Source organism: Scyliorhinus torazame, chromosome 11 (assembly GCF_047496885.1).
Source record: "Scyliorhinus torazame isolate Kashiwa2021f chromosome 11, sScyTor2.1, whole genome shotgun sequence".
NCBI lineage: Eukaryota > Metazoa > Chordata > Chondrichthyes > Carcharhiniformes > Scyliorhinidae > Scyliorhinus > Scyliorhinus torazame.
In genome coordinates, this window is record NC_092717.1 from 256,787,728 (window position 1) to 256,811,727 (window position 24,000).

The following is a 24,000-nucleotide window of genomic DNA, read 5'->3' on the forward strand; positions in this document are numbered from 1 at the left end:
AGCCCACCGCCCAGCTCACCGCCCAACCCACCGCCCAACTCACCGCCCAACTCACCGCCCAACTCACCGCCCAACTCACCCACCGCCCAACCCACCGCCCGGCCCACCGCCCGGCCCACCGCCCGGCCCACCGCCCAACCCACCGCCCAGCCCACCGCCCAACTCACCCACCGCCCAACCCACCGCCCAGCCCACCGCCCGGCCCACCGCCCAACCCACCGCCCAGCCCACCGCCCAACTCACCGCCCGACCCACCGCCCAGCCCACCGCCCAGCCCACCGCCCAACCCACCGCCCAACCCACCGCCCAGCCCACCGCCCAACCCACCGCCCAACCCACCGCCCAACCCACCGCCCAACCCACCGCCCAGCCCACCGCCCAACCCACCGCCCAACCCACCGCCCAACCCATCGCCCAGCTCACCGCCCAACCCACCGCCCAACCCACCGCCCAGCTCACCGCCCAACCCACCGCCCAACTCACCGCCCGGCCCACCGCCCAACCCACCGCCCGGCCCACCGCCCGGCCCACCGCCCAGCCCACCGCCCAACCCACCGCCCAGCCCACCGCCCAACCCACCGCCCAACCCACCGCCCAGCCCACCGCCCAACCCACCGCCCAACCCACCGCCCAGCCCACCGCCCAGCCCACCGCCCAACCCACCGCCCAGCCCACCGCCCAACCCACCGCCCGGCCCACCGCCCGGCCCACCGCCCAACCCACCGCCCTACCCACCGCCCAGCCCACCGCCCAACTCACCGCCCAGCCCACCGCCCAACCCACCGCCCGGCCCACCGCCCGGCCCACCGCCCAGCCCACCGCCCAACCCACCGCCCAGCCCACCGCCCAACCCACCGCCCAACCCACCGCCCAGCCCACCGCCCAGCCCACCGCCCAACCCACCGCCCAGCCCACCGCCCAACCCACCGCCCAGCCCACCGCCCAGCCCACCGCCCAGCTCACCGCCCAACCCACCGCCCAACTCACCGCCCAGCCCACCGCCCAACCCACCGCCCAGCCCACCGCCCAACCCACCGCCCAACCCACCGCCCAACCCACCGCCCAGCCCACCGCCCAACCCACCGCCCAACCCACCGCCCAACCCACCGCCCGGCCCACCGCCCAACCCACCGCCCAACCCACCGCCCAGCCCACCGCCCAACCCACCGCCCAACCCACCGCCCAACCCACCGCCCAGCCCACCGCCCAACCCACCGCCCAGCCCACCGCCCAACCCACCGCCCAGCCCACCGCCCAGCCCACCGCCCAGCCCACCGCCCAGCCCACCGCCCAACCCACCGCCCAACCACCGCCCAGCCCACCGCCCAACCCACCGCCCTACCCACCGCCCAACTCACCGCCCAACTCACCGCCCAGCCCACCGCCCAACCCACCGCCCAACCCACCGCCCAACCCACCGCCCAACCCACCGCCCAACCCACCGCCCAGCTCACCGCCCAGCTCACCGCCCAGCTCACCGCCCAGCTCACCGCCCAGCCCACCGCCCAGCCCACCGCCCAACCCACCGCCCAACTCACCGCCCAACCCACCGCCCAACTCACCGCCCAGCCCACCGCCCAACCCACCGCCCAACGCACCGCCCAGCCCACCGCCCAGCCCACCGCCCAGCCCACCGCCCAGCCCACCGCCCAACTCACCGCCCAACCCACCGCCCAACTCACCGCCCGGCCCACCGCCCAACCCACCGCCCAACCCACCGCCCAACCCACCGCCCAGCCCACCGCCCAGCCCACCGCCCAGCCCACCGCCCAACCCACCGCCCAGCCCACCGCCCAACCCACCGCCCAACCCACCGCCCAGCCCACCGCCCAACTCACCGCCCAACTCACCGCCAAGCCCACCGCCCAACTCACCGCCCAACCCACCGCCCAGCCCACCGCCCAGCCCACCGCCCAGCCCACCGCCCAGCTCACCGCCCAACCCACCGCCCAGCCCACCGCCCAACCCACCGCCCAACCCACCGCCCAACCCACCGCCCAACCCACCGCCCAACCCACCGCCCAACCCACCGCCCAACCCACCGCCCAACCCACCGCCCAGCTCACCGCCCAACCCACCGCCCAACTCACCGCCCGGCCCACCGCCCAACCCACCGCCCAACCCACCGCCCAGCCCACCGCCCAACCCACCGCCCAACCCACCGCCCAACCCACCGCCCAGCTCACCGCCCAACCCACCGCCCAACTCACCGCCCGGCCCACCGCCCAACCCACCGCCCAACCCACCGCCCAGCCCACCGCCCAACCCACCGCCCAGCCCACCGCCCAACCCACCGCCCAACCCACCGCCCAACCCACCGCCCAACCCACCGCCCAACCCACCGCCCAGCCCACCGCCCAGCCCACCGCCCAGCCCACCGCACCGCCCAACCCACCGCCCAACCCACCGCCCAACCCACCGCCCAGCCCACCGCCCAACCCACCGCCCAACCCACGGCCCAGCCCACCGCCCAGCCCACCGCCCAACTCACCGCCCAGCCCACCGCCCAACCCACCGCCCAGCCCACCGCCCAGCCCACCGCCCAACTCACCGCCCAACCCACCGCCCAACTCACCGCCCAACCCACCGCCCAGCCCACCGCCCAACTCACCGCCCAACCCACCGCCCAACCCACCGCCCAGCCCACCGCCCAACCCACCGCCCAGCCCACCGCCCAACTCACCGCCCAACTCACCGCCCAACTCACCGCCCAACCCACCGCCCAGCCCACCGCCCAACTCACCGCCCAACCCACCGCCCAACTCACCGCCCAACCCACCGCCCAGCCCACCGCCCAACTCACCGCCCAACCCACCGCCCAACCCACCGCCCAGCCCACCGCCCAACCCACCGCCCAGCCCACCGCCCAGCCCACCGCCCAGCCCACCGCCAAACCCAACGACCGGCCCACCGCCCAACCCAACGACCGGCCCACCGCCCAGCCCACCGCCCAGCCCACCGCCCGACCCACCGCCCAACCCACCGCCCAACCCACCGCCCAGCCCACCGCCCAACCCAACGCCCAGCTCACCGCCCAACCCACCGCCCAGCCCACCGCCCAACTCACCGCCCAACCCACCGCCCAACCCACCGCCCAGCCCACCGCCCAACCCACCGCCCAGCCCACCGCCCAGCCCACCGCCCAACCCACCGCCCAGCCCACCGCCAAGCCCACCGCCCAGCCCACCGCCCAGCCCACCGCCCAACCCACCGCCCAACCCACCGCCCAGCCCACCGCCCTGCCCACCGCCCAACCCAACGCCCAACTCACCGCCCAACCCACCGCCCAGCCCACCGCCCAACCCACCGCCCAGCCCACCGCCCAGCCCACCGCCCAACCTACCGCCCAGCCCACCGCCCAGCCCACCGCCCAACCCACCGCCCAACTCACCGCCCAGCCCACCGCCCAACTCACCGCCCAACCCACCGCCCAACCCACCGCCCAACCCACCGCCCAGCCCACCGCCCAGCCCACCGCCCAACCTACCGCCCAGCCCACCGCCCAGCCCACCGCCCAACCCACCGCCCAACTCACCGCCCAGCCCACCGCCCAACTCACCGCCCAACCCACCGCCCAACCCACCGCCCAGCCCACCGCCCAACCCACCGCCCAGCCCACCGCCCAGCCCACCGCCAAACCCAACGACCGGCCCACCGCCCAACTCACCGCCCAACCCACCGCCCAGCCCACCGCCCAACCCACCGCTCAACTCACCGCCCAACCCACCGCCCAACCCACCGCCCAGCCCAGCGCCCAGTCCACCGCCCAGCCCAGCGCCCAGCCCACCGCCCAACCCACCGCCCAGCCCACCGCCCAGCCCAGCGCCCAGCCCACCGCCCAACCCACCGCCCAGCCCACCGCCCAACCCACCGCCCAACCCACCGCCCAACCCACCGCCCAGCTCACCGCCCAACTCACCGCCCAGCCCACCGCCCAGCCCAGCGCCCAGCCCACCGCCCAACCCACCGCCCAACTCACCGCCCAACCCAACGCCCAACCCACCGCCCAACCCACCGCCCAGCCCACGGCCCAACCCACCGCCCAACTCACCGCCCAACCCACCGCCCAGCCCACCGCCCAACCCACCGCCCAACCCACTGCCCAACCCACCGCCCAACCCACCGCCCAACCCACCGCCCAACCCACCGCCCAACCCACCGCCCAGCCCACCGCCCAGCCCACCGCCCAGCCCACCGCCCAACCCACCGCTCAACTCACCGCCCAGCCCACCGCCCAACCCACCGCCCAGCCCACCGCCCAGCCCACCGCCCAACCCACCGCCCAGCCCACCGCCCAACTCACCGCCCAACTCACCGCCCAACTCACCGCCCAACCCACCGCCCAGCCCACCGCCCAACTCACCGCCCAACCCACCGCCCAACTCACCGCCCAACCCACCGCCCAGCCCACCGCCCAACTCACCGCCCAACCCACCGCCCAACCCACCGCCCAGCCCACCGCCCAACCCACCGCCCAGCCCACCGCCCAGCCCACCGCCCAGCCCACCGCCAAACCCAACGACCGGCCCACCGCCCAACCCAACGACCGGCCCACCGCCCAGCCCACCGCCCAGCCCACCGCCCGACCCACCGCCCAACCCACCGCCCAACCCACCGCCCAGCCCACCGCCCAACCCAACGCCCAGCTCACCGCCCAACCCACCGCCCAGCCGACCGCCCAACTCACCGCCCAACCCACCGCCCAACCCACCGCCCAGCCCACCGCCCAACCCACCGCCCAGCCCACCGCCCAGCCCACCGCCCAACCCACCGCCCAGCCCACCGCCAAGCCCACCGCCCAGCCCACCGCCCAGCCCACCGCCCAACCCACCGCCCAACCCACCGCCCAGCCCACCGCCCTGCCCACCGCCCAACCCAACGCCCAACTCACCGCCCAACCCACCGCCCAGCCCACCGCCCAACCCACCGCCCAGCCCACCGCCCAGCCCACCGCCCAACCTACCGCCCAGCCCACCGCCCAGCCCACCGCCCAACCCACCGCCCAACTCACCGCCCAGCCCACCGCCCAACTCACCGCCCAACCCACCGCCCAACCCACCGCCCAACCCACCGCCCAGCCCACCGCCCAGCCCACCGCCCAACCTACCGCCCAGCCCACCGCCCAGCCCACCGCCCAACCCACCGCCCAACTCACCGCCCAGCCCACCGCCCAACTCACCGCCCAACCCACCGCCCAACCCACCGCCCAACCCACCGCCCAGCCCACCGCCCAACCCACCGCCCAGCCCACCGCCCAGCCCACCGCCAAACCCAACGACCGGCCCACCGCCCAACTCACCGCCCAACCCACCGCCCAGCCCACCGCCCAACCCACCGCTCAACTCACCGCCCAACCCACCGCCCAACCCACCGCCCAGCCCAGCGCCCAGTCCACCGCCCAGCCCAGCGCCCAGCCCACCGCCCAACCCACCGCCCAGCCCACCGCCCAGCCCAGCGCCCAGCCCACCGCCCAACCCACCGCCCAGCCCACCGCCCAACCCACCGCCCAACCCACCGCCCAACCCACCGCCCAGCTCACCGCCCAACTCACCGCCCAGCCCACCGCCCAGCCCAGCGCCCAGCCCACCGCCCAACCCACCGCCCAACTCACCGCCCAACCCAACGCCCAACCCACCGCCCAACCCACCGCCCAGCCCACGGCCCAACCCACCGCCCAACTCACCGCCCAACCCACCGCCCAGCCCACCGCCCAACCCACCGCCCAACCCACCGCCCAACCCACCGCCCAACCCACCGCCCAACCCACCGCCCAACCCACCGCCCAACCCACCGCCCAGCCCACCGCCCAGCCCACCGCCCAGCCCACCGCCCAACCCACCGCTCAACTCACCGCCCAGCCCACCGCCCAACCCACCGCCCAGCCCACCGCCCAGCCCACCGCCCAGCCCACCGCCCAGCCCACCGCCCAACCCACCGCTCAACTCACCGCCCAACCCACCGCCCAGCTCACCGCCCAACCCACCGCCCAACCCACAGCCCAACCCACCGCCCAACCCACCGCCCAGCCCACCGCCCAACCCACCGCCCAACCCACCGCCCAACCCACCGCCCAACCCACCGCCCAACCCACCGCCCAACCCACCGCCCAGCTCACCGCCCAACCCACCGCCCAACCCACCGCCCAGCCCACCGCCCAACCCACCGCTCAACTCACCGCCCAGCCCACCGCCCAGCCCACCACCCAACCCACCGCCCAACCCACCGCCCAACCCACCGCCCAACCCACCGCCCAGCCCACCGCCCAGCCCACCGCCCAACCCACCGCCCAACCCACCGCCCAACCCACCGCCCAACCCACCGCCCAACCCACCGCCCAGCCCACCGCCCAGCCCACCGCCCAACTCACCGCCCAACCCAATGCCCGGCCCAACGCCCAACCCACCGCCCAACCCAATGCCCGGCCCAACGCCCGGCCCACCGCCCGGCCCACCGCCCAACCCACGGCCCGGCCCAACGCCCGGCCCACCGCCCAGGTCACCGCACAGCACACCGCACAGCCCACCGCACAACCCACCGCCCAACCCACCGCCCAGCCCACCGCCCAGCCCACCGCCCAGCTCACCGCCCAGCCCACCGCCCAACCCACCGCCCAGCTCACCGCCCAGCCCACCGCCCAACCCACCGCCCAACCCACCGCCCAACCCACCGCCCAGCCCACCGCCCAGCCCACCGCCCAGCCCACCGCCCAGCCCACCGCCCAACCCACCGCCCAACCCACCGCCCAGCCCACCGCCCAGCCCACCGCCCAGCCCACCGCCCAACCCACCGCCCAACCCACCGCCCAACCCACCGCCCAACCCACCGCCCAACCCACCGCCCAACCCACCGCTCAGCCCACCGCCCAGCTCACCGCCCAACCCACCGCCCAACCCACCGCTCAGCCCACCGCCCAACCCACCGCCCAACCCACCGCCCAACTCACCGCTCAGCCCACCGCCCAGCCCACCGCCCAACCCACCGCTCAGCCCACCGCCCAACCCACCGCCCAACCCACCGCCCAACCCACCGCCCAGCCCACCGCCCAACCCACCGCTCAGCCCACCGCCCAACCCACCGCCCAGCCCGCCGCCCAACCCACCGCCCAGCCCACCGCCCAACCCACCGCTCAGCCCACCGCCCAACCCACCGCCCAACCCACCGCCCAACCCACCGCCCAGCCCACCGCCCAGCCCACCGCCCAACCCACCGCCCAACCCACCGCCCAGCCCACCGCCCAACCCACCGCCCAACCCACCGCTCAGCCCACCGCCCAACCCACCGCCCAACCCACCGCCCAACTCACCGCTCAGCCCACCGCCCAGCCCACCGCCCAACCCACCGCCCAACCCACCGCTCAGCCCACCGCCCAACCCACCGCCCAACCCACCGCCCAACCCACCGCTCAGCCCACCGCCCAACCCACCGCCCAACCCACCGCCCAACCCACCGCCCAGCTCACCGCCCAGCCCACCGCCCAGCCCACCGCCCAGCCCACCGCCCAACCCACCGCCCAGCCCACCGCCCAACCCACCGCCCAGCTCACCGCCCAGCTCACCGCCCAGCTCACCGCCCAACCCACCGCCCAGCTCACCGCCCAACCCACCGCCCAGCTCACCGCCCAACTCACCGCCCAACCCACCGCCCAGCTCACCGCCCAGCTCACCGCCCAGCCCACCGCCCAACCCACCGCCCAACCCACCGCCCAGCTCACCGCCCAACCCACCGCCCAGCTCACCGCCCAGCTCACCGCCCAGCTCACCGCCCAACCCACCGCCCAGCTTACCGCCCAACCCACCGCCCAGCTCACTGCCCAGCTCACCGCCCAGCTCACCGCCCAACCCACCGCCCAGCCCACCGCCCAACCCACCGCCCAGCCCACCGCCCAGCCCACCGCCCAACTCACCGCCCAGCCCACCGCCCAGCTCACCGCCCAACTCACCGCACAGCCCACCGCCCAACCCACCGCCCAGCCCACCGCCCAGCCCACCGCCCAGCTCACCGCCCAACCCACCGCCCAGCCCACCGCCCAACCCACCGCCCAGCTCACCGCCCAACCCACCGCCCAGCCCACCGCCCAACCCACCGCCCAACCCACCGCCCGGCCCACCGCCCAACCCACCGCCCAACCCACCGCCCAACCCACCGCCCAGCCCACCGCCCAACCCACCGCCCGGCCCACCGCCCAACCCACCGCCCAACCCACCGCCCGGCCCACCGCCCAACCCACCGCCCGGCCCACCGCCCAACCCACCGCCCAACCCACCGCCCAACCCACCGCCCAACCCACCGCCCAACCCACCGCCCAGCCCACCGCCCAGCTCACCGCCCAGCTCACCGCCCAGCTCACCGCCCAGCTCACCGCCCAGCTCACCGCCCAGCTCACAGCCCAGCCCACCGCCCAACCCACCGCCCAACCCACCGCCCAACCCACCGCCCAACCCACCGCCCAGCCCACCGCCCAGCCCACCGCCCAACCCACCGCCCAACCCACCGCCCGGCCCACCGCCCAGCCCACCGCCCAACCCGCCGCCCAGCCCGCCGCCCAGCCCACCGCCCAACCCACCGCCCAACCCACCGCCCAACCCACCGCCCAGCCCACTGCCCAACCCACTGCCCAACCCACCGCCCAGCCCACCGCCCAACCCACCGCCCAACCCACCGCCCAGCTCACCGCCCAGCTCACCGCCCAGCCCACCGCCCAACTCACCGCCCAACCCACCGCCCAGCTCACCGCCCAACCCACCGCCCAGCCCACCGCCCAGCCCACCGCCCAGCCCACCGCCCAGCCCACCGCCCAGCCCACCGCCCAACCCACCGCCCAACTCACCGCCCAACCCACCGCCCAACTCACCGCCAAACCCACCGCCCAACCCACCGCCCGGCTCACCGCCCAACCCACCGCCCAACTCACCGCCCAACCCACCGCCCAACCCACCGCCCAGCCCACCGCCCAGCCCACCGCCCAACCCACTGCCCAACTCACCGCCCAGCCCAACCCAACCACGGGCAGCATAGTGGTTAGCACAATTGCTCCAGGGTCCCAGGTTCAATTCCCGGCTTGGGTCACTGTCTGTGCGGAGTCTGCACATCCTCCCCGTGTGTGCATGGGTTTTCTCCGGGTGCTCCGGTTTCCTCCCACAGTCCAGATGTGCAGGTTAGGTGGATTGGCCGTGCTAAAATTGCCCTTAGTGTCCAAAATTGCCCTTAATGTTGGGTGGGGTTACTGGGTTACGGGGATAGGGTGGAGGTGTGGGCTTGGGTGGGTTGCTCTTTCCAAGAACCGGTGCAGACTCGATGGGCCGAATAGCCTCCTTCTGCACTGTAAATGCTATGATTCACCGCCCAGCCCGCCGCCCAATTCACCGCCCGGCTCACCGACCAGCTCACCGCCCAATTCACCGCCCAACCCACCGCCCAACCCACCGCCCAACCCACCGCCCAGCCCACCGCCCAACCCACCGCCCAACCCACCGCCCAACCCACCGCCCAGCCCACCGCCCAACCCACCGCCCAACCCACCGCCCAACCCACCGCCCAGCCCGCCGCCCAATTCACCGCCCGGCTCACCGCCCAGCTCACCGCCCAATTCACCGCCCAACCCACCGCCCAGCCCACCGCCCGGCTCACCGCCCAGCCCACCGCCCAACCCACCGCCCAGCCCGCCGCCCAATTCACCGCCCGGCTCACCGCCCAGCCCACCGCCCAACCCACCGCCCAACCCACCGCCCAACCCACCGCCCAGCCCATCGCCCAACCCACCGCCCAACCCACCGCCCAACCCACCGCCCAACCCACCGCCCAACCCACCGCCCAGCCCACCGCCCAACCCACCGCCCAACCCACCGCCCAACCCACCGCCCAACCCACCGCCCAGCTCACCGCCCAGCCCACCGCCCAGCCCACCGCCCAACCCACCGCCCAGCCCACCGCCCAACCCACCGCCCAGCCCACCGCCCAACCCACCGCCCAGCCCACCGCCCAACCCACCGCCCAACCCACCGCCCAACCCACCGCCCAACCCACCGCCCAACCCACCGCCCAGCCCACCGCCCAGCCCACCGCCCAACCCACCGCCCAACCCACCGCCCAGCCCACCGCCCAACCCACCGCCCAACCCACCGCCCAGCCCACCGCCCAACCCACCGCCCAGCTCACCGCCCAGCCCACCGCCCAGCTCACCGCCCAACCCACCGCCCAGCCCACCGCCCAACCCACCGCCCAACCCACCGCCCAGCTCACCGCCCAGCCCACCGCCCAGCTCACCGCCCAACCCACCGCCCAGCCCACCGCCCAACCCACCGCCCAACCCACCGCCCAGCCCACCGCCCAACCCACCGCCCAGCCCACCGCCCAACCCACCGCCCAACCCACCGCCCAACCCACCGCCCAACCCACCGCCCAGCTCACCGCCCAGCCCACCGCCCAGCCCACCGCCCAACCCACCGCCCAGCCCACCGCCCAACCCACCGCCCAGCCCACCGCCCAACCCACCGCCCAGCCCACCGCCCAACCCACCGCCCAACCCACCGCCCAACCCACCGCCCAACCCACCGCCCAGCCCACCGCCCAGCCCACCGCCCAGCTCACCGCCCAGCCCACCGCCCAACCCACCGCCCAGCTCACCGCCCAACTCACCGCCCAGCCCACCGCCCAACCCACCGCCCAACCCACCGCCCAGCCCACCGCCCAACCCACCGCCCAACCCACCGCCCAGCCCACCGCCCAACCCACCGCCCAGCTCACCGCCCAGCCCACCGCCCAGCTCACCGCCCAACCCACCGCCCAACTCACCGCCCAACCCACCGCCCAACCCACCGCCCAACCCACCGCCCAGCTCACCGCCCAACCCACCGCCCAGCCCACCGCCCAACCCACCGCCCAACCCACCGCCCAACCCACCGCCCAGCCCACCGCCCAGCCCACCGCCCAGCCCACCGCCCAGCCCACCGCCCAGCCCACCGCCCAGCCCACCGCCCAGCCCACCGCCCAGCCCACCGCCCAGCCCACCGCCCAACCCACCGCCCAACCCACCGCCCATCCCACCGCCCAGCCCACCGCCCAACCCACCGCCCAACCCACCGCCCATCCCACCGCCCAGCCCACCGCCCAGCCCACCGCCCAACCCACCGCCCAGCTCACCGCCCAACTCACCGCCCAACCCACCGCCCAGCTCACCGCCCAACCCACCGCCCAACTCACCGCCCAACCCACCGCCCGGTTCCCGTCTCCTCACCGTTATGAAGCTCTGACTAGGCCCCAGCTGGAGACCGGAGTCCAGCTCTGGGAGGGTGCGAGGATCCTGGAGGCGATGCGGAGGGAGGTTTACCACAAAGCCGGGAGGAGGAATTTTAGCCACAATGTTCAGTCAGAGTATCTGTAGTTATTCTCCTTTTTTTGAATTGATTTTTAATTATTACGGGATACGTGGGTCGCTGGTCAGGCCAGCATTTACTGCCCATCTCTAATTGCCCTTGAGAAGGTGAGCGCTGAACTCCAGGGGTGAGGCGAGAGTGACTGCCTTGTCATCAAGGTGGCATTTGGCTGAGTGTGGCATCAAGGGGCTAAATGGAGCTAAACTGACAGCAAGCGATAGACAGAACTAATCAATCCCACATTCAACATGAGACCTAAACGCTGCAGTCCTGCCGCATCCAACTGGGAATGTGTTGGACAAGTAAACAACCCACTGGAGGAGTCTCACAAATATCAATGATTTCATAGATTTCATAGAATTTACAGTGCAGGAGGCCATTCGGCCCATCGAGTCTGCACCGGCTCTTGGAAAGAGCACCCCACCCAAGCCCACACCCCCACCCTCCCCTTACCCAGTAACCCCACCTAATCTTTTTGGTCACGAAGGGCAATTTATCATGGCCAATCCACCTAACCTGCACGTCTTTGGACAGTGGGCGAGACCGGAGCACCCGGAGGAAACCGGAGCTGTGAAGCCACAGTGCTAACCAGTGTGCAGCCCTTGGATGGAGGAGCCCAGCCCACCAGGGTGACTTATGAGGGTGTAGGTGGAGAGGATTGTGGGTGTCCCTAAGATCAGGGAGTCCTGGAAAAATGGCCACCACTGAATCCTCATAAAACCCGATGAAGATCCCAATGGGACCCAAATGTGACCCAGTGCTTACCTGTGGACATCCCAGGGCTGTGTGAGGACAGTATGTGGAGCAGTCGACCCGGAGTTGTTCAAAACACTGACAAACATCACACTGGCCAACGCGCCAACGCTCTCCCATAGAATAGGATTTGCCCTGGAATTCACAGTCCTGACACGGTGCAGTCTGACATCTAAACACCAAACAATAATGGACAGAGTCACAACACGCAAACCAGAGGAGGCTGAAGATCGCGGTTAATCTGATCATGGCCTCAATGCCAGTTTCCTGACACCCTGAGAATCAGAAATCTAAATACAAATATTCATTGACCCCCACACCCCACCACACTCTTCCCCAAAGTGTTCCATTGACTCGCCCCTCCTCCGAGAAACACGTTCTGCTCTCATGGTAATGGAAGATCCCACGCTCTCGGAGGGCAATCCCAGGTTCCAGTTTCTCCGACAAGAGGAAACATCCTTTCCGTATCCGCCCTGTCAAATCCCCTCAGGATCTCGGTTTCAATAAAATCACCTGTCAATCTTCTAAACTGCAATGATACAGGCCCGGCCCCACCGATCTTTCCTCAGAAGACAACCCTCTCATCCCAGGTTTCAGTCCAGTGAACCTGCTCTGAACAGATAACAAAACATTGATATGAGTGAGGGCACTGAAGCTGGCCACAGTGTTCCTGACGTGGTCTCACCCAGACCCTGGACAGCTGCAGTAAAATCTCCCCACCTTTATATTCTAATTTCCAGCACAAATCACCAACATTCAGAGATCAAAGAACATTACAGCTCAGGAACAGGCCCTTCGGCCCACCCAGCCTGCACCAACCCAGATTCCTTATTTAGACTTATTGCCCAAATGATCTGTATCCTCCATTCCCCGCCCCTTCATGTCTCTATCGAGATACATCTAAAACATTGCTAATGTGCTGCTTCCATCACATCCTCTGGCAGTGCGTTCCAGGCACCCACCACCCTCTGCGTGAAGAACGTACTCCGCACATCTCCCTTAAACTTTCCGCCTCTCAGCGTGAGCCTGTGCCCCCCTGTAATTGACACTTCCACTCTTGGAAAAAGCTTCATTCACCCTGTCTATACCTTTATCAGGTCTACCCTCAGCCTCCGTCTTTCCAACGAAAACAATCCAAGTTTATTGAACCTCTCCCCATAGCCAACATCCTCCAGACCAGGCAACATCCTGGTGAACCTTCTTTGCACTCTCTCCAAAGCTTCCACATCCTTCTGGTAGTGCGGCGACCAGAACTGCACGCAATATTCCATATGTGCCATATCTCAAGTTTTATGCAACTATAACACGACCTGCCGACTCTTGTACTCAATGCCCTGGCCGATGAAGCCCAGCTTGCCGTATGCCTTCTTTACCACCTTATCAACCTGCATTGCCACTTTCATGGAACCATGGACCTGAACACCCAGATCCCTCTGTATGTCAGTGCTGCTAAGGGTTCTGCCATTTACTGTATAATTCGCACCTGAATTGGATCTTCCAAAATGCATCACCTCGCATTTGCCTGGATTGAACTCCATCTGCCATTTCTCTGCCCAACTCTCCAATCTATCTATATTCTGCTGTATTCACTGACAGTCCCCTTCACTGTCTGCAATTCTACCTATCTGAGTATCATCTGCAAATTTGCTAACGAGACCATCTACATTTTCCTCCAGGTCATTTATATATATTACAAACAACAGTGGTCCCAGCACTGATCCCTGTGGAACATCACTAGTTACAGATCTCCATTCTGAAAAAGTCCCTTCCACTGTTACTCTCTGTCTCCTGTTGCCAAGCGAGGTCTTTATCCATCTCGCTAGCACACCCCGAATCCCATGCGACTTTACCTTTTGTACCAGTCTGCCATGAGGGACCTTGTCAACCCCCTTACTAAAGTCCATGTAGGCGACAACCACAGCCTTTCTTTCATCAATTAATTTTGTCACCTCCTCAAAATCTCTATCAAGTTGTCAACACATGACCTTCCCCGCACAAAACCATGTTGCCTATCACTAACAAGGCCATTCGCTTCCAAATGTGAATAAATCCTGTCCCTCAGTATCTTCTCCAGCAGCTTCCCTACCACTGACGTCAGGCTCACCGGTCTATAATTACCTGGATTATCCCTGCTACCCTTCTCAAACAAAGAGACAACATTAGCTATTCTCCAGTCCTCTGGAACCTCGCCTGTGGTCAAAGATGATGCAAAGATGTTAAGGCCTCAGCTATTTCCTCTCTTGCCTCCCACAGTAACCTGGAATAGATCCCATCTGGCCCAGGGGACCTGTCTATCTCAATATGCATTTTAAGATCTCCAATACCTCCTCCTTCATTATGCTGACTTGACCTAGAGTATTCACACACCCATCCCGAACCCCAACATCCATCATGTCCCTCTCCTTGGTGAATATCGATGCAAAGTACTCATTAAGGCTCTCACCCACTTCCTCTGACTCCACACATAACGTCCCTCCTTTGTCCTTGGGCCTATGTTTTCCCGAGCTACCCTCTTGCTCCTTATACATGTACAAAAGACCTTGAATCTTCCTTGACCCTGCTTGCCAATGACATTTCATGGCCCCTTTTAGCCCTCCTAACTCCCTGTTTGAGTTTGTTCCTACTCTCCCTCTATTTTTCAAAAGCTTTGTCTGTTTTTAGCTGCCGAGACTTTATGGGTGCTTCCTTTTTCTTTCTGACGAGTCTTGCAATTTCCCCGGTCATCCATGGTTCCCTAATCCTGCCATTTTTGTCCTTCATTTTCTCAGGGACATGCCTGTCCTGCACTCTAATCAACTGGCCTCTAAAAGACTCCCATATGTCAAATGTGAATTTATCCTTAAACAGCTGCAATCAATCCACATTCGCCAGCTCTTGTCGAATTTTGTTGCGGTTAGCTTTCCCCCAATTTAGCACCCTCACTCGAGGACCACTCTTGTCCTTATCCATGAGTATTCGAAAACTTACTGAATTATGATCACTATTCCCAAAATGTTCCCCTACTGAAACTTTGGTCACCTGCCTGGGCTCATTCCCCAATACCAGGTCCATTAACATACTGTTGGGCCTTTAACATACTGTTTCAAAAACCCCTATTGGACACGCCTAACCAATTACTCTCCATCCGAACCTGGGAGTCCCAGTCAATGTGGGGGAAACTAAAATCACCCACAACAACCCTGCTATCTTCACATCCTTCCAGAATCTGACTACATATCTGTTCCTCTGTATCCCACTGGCTGTTGGGAGGCCTATAGTGTAACCACAACATTGTGATAGTACCCTTCCTATTCAGGAGCTCTACCCATAAAGCCTCACTCCCAGAACCCTCCACGATATCCCCCCTCATCACAGCTATGATATAACCAGAACTGCAACTTCCCCACCCTTTCAGCTACCCCCTCAGCCTCGTGTAAAACACCGATCTCCCGGAACGTTAAGCTGCCAGCCCTGTTCCTCCTTTAACCCCGTCTCCGTAATTGCAATTACATCACAGTTCCATGCAGTAATCCAGTCTCTAAATCCATCCGTCTTACTGTTCTTCTTCTTGGGTGGGATTCTCCGAGCACTGCGCCGGGTTGGAGAATCACCGGGGGCGCGGGAAATTCCCGTCACGCCGCTCCAACGCTGGGAAGCGATTCTCCAATTGCAGCCGTACGGTCGCGGGGGGGGGGAATCTGAATCCCGGGGGGGGGGGCCTCCACGGGGTCCAGGCCCACGATCGGGGGCTTCCGATCGGCAGGCGGCTGCGATCTGGAGGGGGCCAACCTCCTTCCACGCGAGCCCGCTTTAGCTCTCCGCCATGTTGTGCGACGCCGTCGCGGAGACAGCCACCGCTCACAACCACGGACCCCCGCCGGCCGTGCAGGGCCACCGTCCGGCGCCAGAGCAGCGCACAGCACTCCAGCACCGTGACAGCCCCCCGAAGACCGATGAACTGCTGGGACAGGCGGCCTGTTAACACCAGCGAACACCACTCCGGTCTTTACGCCACGTCAACACTTGGCCGGGATTTCGGAGAATCCTGGCCCTTGCGTTGAAGCAAACGGACTTCAGACCTCCAGACCCCGAGATCAGGGACTTCCCTTCGCCTGCTCTCCACCTTTGTCGTATTTGTCTTAGTCTCAAGCTCTTCTGCAAAAAAAAAAGTTCCAAGCTGGCGCCGGAGCGAGGCGACTCTCCCAAACAGATCCACTTTTTACTTAACCTACACTCGTTCTTCCCACGTACTTAATGATCTGTTGAGCTGCTCGCAGAAAAATACTTTTCACTGTACCTCGGTACACGTGACAATAAACAAATCCAATCCAAGTCTCTACACTTGCCCGCCTGCTGCTACAGTTCCCACCCCCCTGCCATACTAGTTTAAACCCTCCCAAAATACAACTATAGTATCTCCCTGTTTCAAGCCTCACTAATACGTGGCACGGGGAGTAATCCTGAAATTACTAGAGTGGCTAAGGTAAATATTGGTCCTTTAGAGGATGAGAAGGGAGATTTAATAATGGGAGATGAGGAAATGGCTGAGGAACTGAACAAGTTTTTTGGGTCGGTCTTCACAGTGGAAGACACAAATAACATGCCAGTGACTGATGGAAATGAGGCTATGACAGGTGAGGACCTTGAGAGGATTGTTATCACCAAGGAGGTAGTGATGGGCAAGCTAATGGGGCTAAAGGTAGACAAGTCTCCTGGCCCTGATGGAATGCATCCCAGAGTGCTAAAAGAGATGGCTAGGGAAATTGCAAATGCACTCGTGATAATTCACCAAAATTCACTAGACTCTGGAGTGGTCCCGGCGGATTGGAAATTAGCAAACGTGACACCACTGTTTAATAAAGGAGGTAGGCAGAAAGCGGGTAATTATAGGCCAGTTAGCTTAACTTCGGCAGTAGGGAATATGATGGAATCTATCATCAAGGAAGAAATAGCGAGGCATCTGGATGGAAATTGTCCCATTGGGCAGACGCAGCATGGGTTCAGAAAGGGCAGGTCGTGCCTAACTAATTTTGTGGAATTTTTTGAGGTCATTAACAGTGCGGTAGATAACCGGGAGCCAATGGATGTGGTATATCTGGATTTCCAGAAAGCTTTTGACAAGGTGCCATACAAAAGGTTACTGCATAAGATAAAGATGCATGGCATTAAGGGGAAAGTAGTAGCATGGATAGAGGATTGGTTAATTAATAGGAAGCAAAGAGTGGGGATTAATGGGTGTTTCTCTGGTTGGCAATCAGTAGCTAGTGGTATCCCTCAGGGATCAGTGTTGGGCTCACAATTGTTAATAATAATAATCGCTTATTGTCACAAGTAGGCTTCAAATGAAGTTACTGTGAAAAGCCCCTAGTCGCCACATTCCGGCGTCTGTTCGGGGAGGCCGGTACTGGAATTGAACGCGAGCTGCTGATCTTGTTCTGTATTACAAGCCAGCCATTTAACCCACGGTGCTAAACCAGCCCCACAATTGTGAATCAGTTCACAATTTACATAGATGATTTGGAGTTGGGGACCAAGTGCAATGTGTCCAAGTTTGCAGACAACACTAAGATAAGTGGTAAAGCAAAAAGTGCAGAGGATACTGGAAGTCTGCAGAGGGATTTGGACAGGCTAAGTGAATGGGCTAGAGTCTGGCAGATGGAATACAATGTTGACAAATGTGAGGTTATCCATTTTGGTAGGAATAACAGCAAAAGGGATTATTATTTAAATGATAAAATATTAAAACATGCTGCTGTGCAGAGAGACCTGGGTGTGCTAGTGCATGAGTCACAAAAAGTTGGTTTACAGGTGCAACAGGTGATTCAAAAGGCAAATGGAGTTTTGTCCTTCATTGCTAGAGGGATGGAGTTTAAGACTAGGGAGGTTATGCCGCAATTGTACAAGGTGTTAGTGAGGACACACCTGGAGTATGGTGTTCAGTTTTGGTCTCCTTACTTGAGAAAGGACGTACTGGCACTGGAGGGTGTGCAGAGGAGATTCACTAGGTTAATCTGAAGGGGTTGGATTATGAGGAGAGGTTGAGTAGACTGAGATTGTACTCATTGGAATTTAGAAGGATGAGGGGGGATCTTATAGAAACATAGAAAATTATGAAGGGAATAGATAGGATAGATGCGGGCAGGTTGTTTCCACTGGCGGGTGAAAGCAGAATAGGGGGCACAGCCTCAAAATAAGGGGAAGTAGATTTAGGACTGAGTTTAGGAGGAACTTCTTCACCCAAAGGGTTGTGAATCTATGGAATTCCTTGCCCAGTGAAGCAGTTGAGGCTTCATTAAATGTTTTTAAGATAAAGATAGATAGTTTTTTGAAGAATAAAGGGATTAAGGGTTATGGTATTCGGGCCGGAAAGTGGAGCTGAGTCCACAAAAGATCAGCCATGATCTCATTGAATGGTGGAGCAGGCTCGAGGGGCCAGATGGCCGACTCCTGCTCCTAGTTCTTATGGTCTTTTATACTATCTTAGAGGTCCTGCTTTTTAGTTCCCGACCTAACACCCTGAATTGTCTTTGCTGCTCATCCTTCCTCTGTCATCTGCACCAATGTGGACAATGATACCTGCCTGTTTAGCTCGTGTTTCAGGATGTCCTGTACCCGCTCAGAGCCATGCATGACCCTGGCACCAGGAAGGCAACACTCCATTCTGGAGCTTCTTTCACGATCACAGAAGCACCTATCTGTGCCCCTGACTATTGAATCCTCAATCAGTATTGTTCAATTGTGCTTTGCCCCCCTCCTCTATACAGCAGAGCCAGCCATGGTGCCTCCGCTGTGGCTACTGCTGCTGCTGTCACATGGTGGACCTGCCCCCTCATCAGTATCCAAAAGGGCAAACTTGCTGGAGAGGGGCACAGGCACAGGGGACTCCTGCACTGACCGTCTGCCCAGTCGAGCACTCACCATCTATCTTCCTGAACCTTGGGTGTGACCACGTCTCTATAACCTCTGTCTCGGACACATTCCACCATTTGGTTGCTCCTTAATACTTCCAGCTGCTGCTCAAACTGATCCATTTGTTCAGTCAGCAAGTGCAGCAGTAGTCAAGAAGGCATACGGCATGCTCGCCTTCATTGGCCGGGGCATTGAGTATAAGAATTGGCAAGTCATGTTGCAGCTGTATAGAACCTTAGTTAGGCCACACTTGGAGTATAGTGTTCAATTCTGGTCGCCACACTACCAGAAGGATGTGGAGGCTTTAGAGAGGGTGCAGAAGAGATTTACCAGAATGTTGCCTGGTATGGAGGGCATTAGCTATGAGGAGCGGTTGAATAAACTCGGTTTGTTCTCACTGGAACGAAGCAGGTTGAGGGGAGACCTGATAGAGGTATACAAAATTATGAGGGGCATAGACAGAGTGGATAGTCAGAGGCTTTTCCCCAGGGTAGAGGGGTCAATTATTAGGGGGCATAGGTTTAAGGTGAGAGGGGCAAGGTTTAGAGTAGATGTACGAGGCAGGTTTTTTACGCAGAGGGTAGTGGGTGCCTGGAACTCACTACCGGAGGAGGTGGTGGAAGCAGGGACGATAGGGACATTTAAGGGGCATCTTGACAAATACATGAATAGGATGGGAATAGAAGGATACGGACCCAGGAAGTGTAGAAGATTGTAGTTTAGTCGGGCAGTATGGTCGGCACGGGCTTGGAGGGCCGAAGGGCCTGTTCCTGTGCTGTACATTTCTTTGTTCTTTGGATACACTTCCTGCTGGACCTGCACAGTAACATTTCCTGATTCATGCCCCGAGACACCCAGCTGCATGTGGACGGCAGCTTTCTGCACCACTCTCCATTTCAATAATCTGCTGTCTCATTGTTCCTGCCAAAGTGGACCACAGTTTCTCACATTATACCCCATCTGCCAAATTCCTGCCACTTGCTTGTCTGGTCCTTAACCCCCTGCAGGCACTGGCTCCCTGTTGACAAGTTATTGTCACCTCTCCTGGTGTCCTTCGCAGATTTAGCTGCGGGATATTCGCTCCCCTTCATCCAGGTCGTTGAGATATTTTGTAAATAATTGAGGCACAGCAGTGATCACAAACCTAATCCGAACTCTTAATGGCAACCAGCCAATGACCCACAGGCTCCGAACCCCAATCCCAACCCCTGAACCCCAATCCCAAACCCTGAAACCCAGTCCCAAACCCTGAACCTCCATCCCACACCCTGAACCCCAATCCCAACCCCTGAACCCCAATCCCAAACCCTGAAACCCAGTCCCAAACCCTGAACCTCCATCCCAAACCCTGAACCCCAATCCCAAACCCTGAACACCAGTCTCAAACCCTGAACCCCAGTCTCAAACCCTGAACCCCAGTCTCAAACCCTGAACACCAGTCTCAAACCCTGAACCCCAGTCTCAAACTCTGAACCCCAGTCCCAAACCCTGAACCCCCGTCCCAAACCCTGAACCCCCGTCCCAAACCCTGAACACCAATCCCTGAACTACAATCCCAAACCCTGAACCCCAATCCCAAACCCTGAACCTCAATCCCAAACATCCATCCCAAACCCTGAACCCCAACCCCACACCCCCATCCCAAACCCCCATCCCACACCCTGAACCCCAATCCCAAAGCCTGAACCCCAATCCCAAAGCCTGAACCCCAATCCCAAAGCCTGAACCCCAACCCCAAACCCACATCCCAAACCCTAAACCCCAATCGCCCATCCCAAAGCCTGAACCCCAATCCCAAACCCTGAACCCCAATCCCAGAGCCCCAATTGCCCATCCCAAACCCTGAACCCCAAACTCTGAACCCCAATCCCAAACCCTGAACCCCAATCCCAAACCCTGAACCCCAAACGCCCATCCCAAACCCTGAACTCCAAACTCTGAACCCCAATCCCAGACCCTGAACCCCAATCCAAAACACTGAACCCCAATCCCAAACTCTGAACCCCAGCCCCAAACCCCCATCCCAAACCATGAACCCAAATCCCAGACCCTGAACCCCAATCCCAAACCCTGAACACCAATCCCACCCCTGAACCCCAACCCCAGACACTGAACCACAATCCCAAACCCTGAACCCCAATCCCAAACTCTGAACCCCAATCCCAAACCCTGAACCCCAATCCTGAACCTCAATACCAGACCCTGAACCCCAATCCCAAACCACCATCCCAAACACAGAACCCCAACCCCAAACCCTGAACCTCAATCCCAAACCCTGAACCCCAATCCCAAACCCTGAATCCCAATCGCCCATCCCAAACCCTGAACTCCAAACTCTGAACCCCAATCCCAAACCCTGAACCCCAACCCCAAACCCTGAACCTCAATCCCAAACTCTGAACCCCAATCCCAAACCCTGAACCCCAATCCCAATCCCTGAACCCCAATCCCAGACCCTGAACCCCAATCCCAAACCCTGAACCCCAATCCCATACCTGAACCCCGATCCCAGACACTGAACCACAATCCAAAACCCTGAACCCCAATCCTGAACCCCAATCCCAAACTCTGAACCCCAATCCCAAACCCCCATCCCAAACCCTGAAACCCAACCCCAAACCCCCACCCCAAACCATGAACCCCAATCTCAAACCCCCATCCCAAACCCTGAACCCCATCCCAAACCCTGAACCCCATCCCAAACCCCGAACCCCATCCCAAAACCCCCATCCCAAACCCTGAACCCCAATCCCAAACCCTGAACCCCAGTCCCAAACCCTGAACCCCCATCCCAAACCCTGTACCACAATCCCAAACCCCAACCCCAAACCCTGAACCCCAATCCCAAACCCTGAACCCCAGTCTCAAACCCTGAACCCCAGTCTCAAACCCTGAACCCCAACCCCAAACCCCCATCCCAAACCCCACACCCCCATCCCAAACCCTGAACCCCCATCCCAAACCCTGAACCCCCATCCCAAACCCTGAACCCCAGTCTCAAACCCTGAACCCCAGTCCCAAACCCTGAACCCCCGTCCCAAACCCTGAATCCCCGTCCCAAACCCTGAACCCCCGTCCCAAACCCTGAACACCAATCCCAAACCCTGAACCCCAATCCCAAACACCCATCCCAAACCCTGAACCCAAATCCCAAACCTGAACCCCAATCCCAAACACTGAACCCCAATCCCTGAACTACAATCCCAAAGCCTGAAATCCAATCCCAAACCCTGAACCCCAAACCCCAATCCCAAAGCCTGAACCCTAATCCCAAAGCCTGAACCCCAATCCCAAACCCTGAACCCCAACCCCACACCCCCATCCCAAACCCCCATCCCAAACCCTGAACCCCAATCCCACACCCTGAACCCCAATCCCAAAGCCTGAACCCCAATCCCAAACCCTGTACCTCAATCCCAAACATCCATCCCAAACCCTGAACCCCAACCCCACACCCCCATCCCAAACCCCCTTCCCAAACCCTGAACCCCCACCCCACACCCTGAACCCCAATCCCAAAGCCTGAACCCCAATCCCAAACTCTGAACCCCCATCCCAAACCCTCATCCCAAACACTGAACCCCAACCCCAAACCCACATCCCAAACCCCCATCCCACACCCTGAACCCCAATCCCAAAGCCTGAACCCCAATCCCAAACCCTGAACCCCCATCCCTGAACTACAATCCCAAATCCTGAAATCCAATCCCAAACCATGAACCCCAAACCCCAATCCCAAAGCCTGAACCCCAATCCCAAAGCCTGAACCCCAATCCCAAACCCTAAACCTCAATCCCAAACATCCATCCCAAACCCTGAACCCCAACCCCACACCCCCATCCCAAACCCCCATCCCAAACCCTGAACCCCAATCCCACACCCTGAACCCCAATCCCACACCCTGAACCCCAATCCCAAAGCCTGAACCCCAATCCCAAACCCTGAACCTCAATCCCAAACATCCATCCCAAACCCTGAACCCCAACCCCACACCCCCATCCCAAACCCCCATCCCAAACCCTGAACCCCCATCCCACACCCTGAACCCCAATCCCAAAGCCTGAACCCCAATCCCAAACCCTGAACCCCCATCCCAAACCCTGAACCTTAATCCCAAACATCCATCCCAAACCCTGAACCCCCGTCCCAAACCCTTATCCCAAACACTGAACCTCAACCCCAAACCCACATCCCAAACCCTGAACCCCAATACCAAAGCCTGAACCCCAATCCCAAACCCTGAACCCCCATCCGAAACCTTGAACCCCCGTCCCAAACCTTGAACCCCAATCTCAAACCCCCATTCCAAACCCTGAACCGCAATCCCAAACCCCCAACCCAAACCCTGAACCCCCATCCCAAACCCCCATCCCAAACCCTGAACTCCAAACTCTGAACCCCCATCCCAAACCCTGAAACCGAACCCCAGACACTGAACCACAATCCCATCCCTGAACCCAAATCCCAAACTCTGAACCCCAATCCCCCATCCCAAACCCTGAACCCCAATCCCCCATCCCAAACTCTGAACCCCAATCCCAAACCCCCATCCCAGACCCTGAACCCCAATCCCATCCCTGAACCACAATCCCATCCCTGAACCCCCATCCCAGACCCTGAACCCCAATCCCAAACCCCCATCCCAAACCCTGAACCCCAATCCCATCCCTGAACCCCCATCCCAAACCCTGAACCCCAATCCCATCCCTGAACCCCAATCCCAAACTCTGAACCCCAATCCCAAACCCCCATCCCAAACCCTGAACCCCAATCCCCCATCCCAAACCCTGAACCCCATCCCAAACCTTGAACCCCAATCCCAAACCCCCATTCCAAAGCCTGAACCACAATCCCAAACACCCATCCCAAACCCTGAACCCCCATCCCAAACCCTCATCCCAAACACTGAACCCCAACCCCAAACCCACATCCCAAACCCCCATCCCAAACCCTGAACCCCCATCCCAAACCCTAATCCCCCAATCGC

General features: G+C 62.7%; 1 protein-coding gene across 1 annotated transcript in view; it reads right to left on the minus strand.

Moving 5' to 3' along the window:
• sspo (SCO-spondin) overlaps positions 1–24,000 on the minus strand; it is a 1,206,999-nt gene that overhangs the window by 686,525 nt on the left and 496,474 nt on the right. The window contains 2 exon segments of the mRNA XM_072468611.1: positions 11,200–11,299; positions 12,138–12,297. Of these exon segments, the coding sequence (XP_072324712.1) occupies positions 11,200–11,299; positions 12,138–12,297 (260 nt within the window).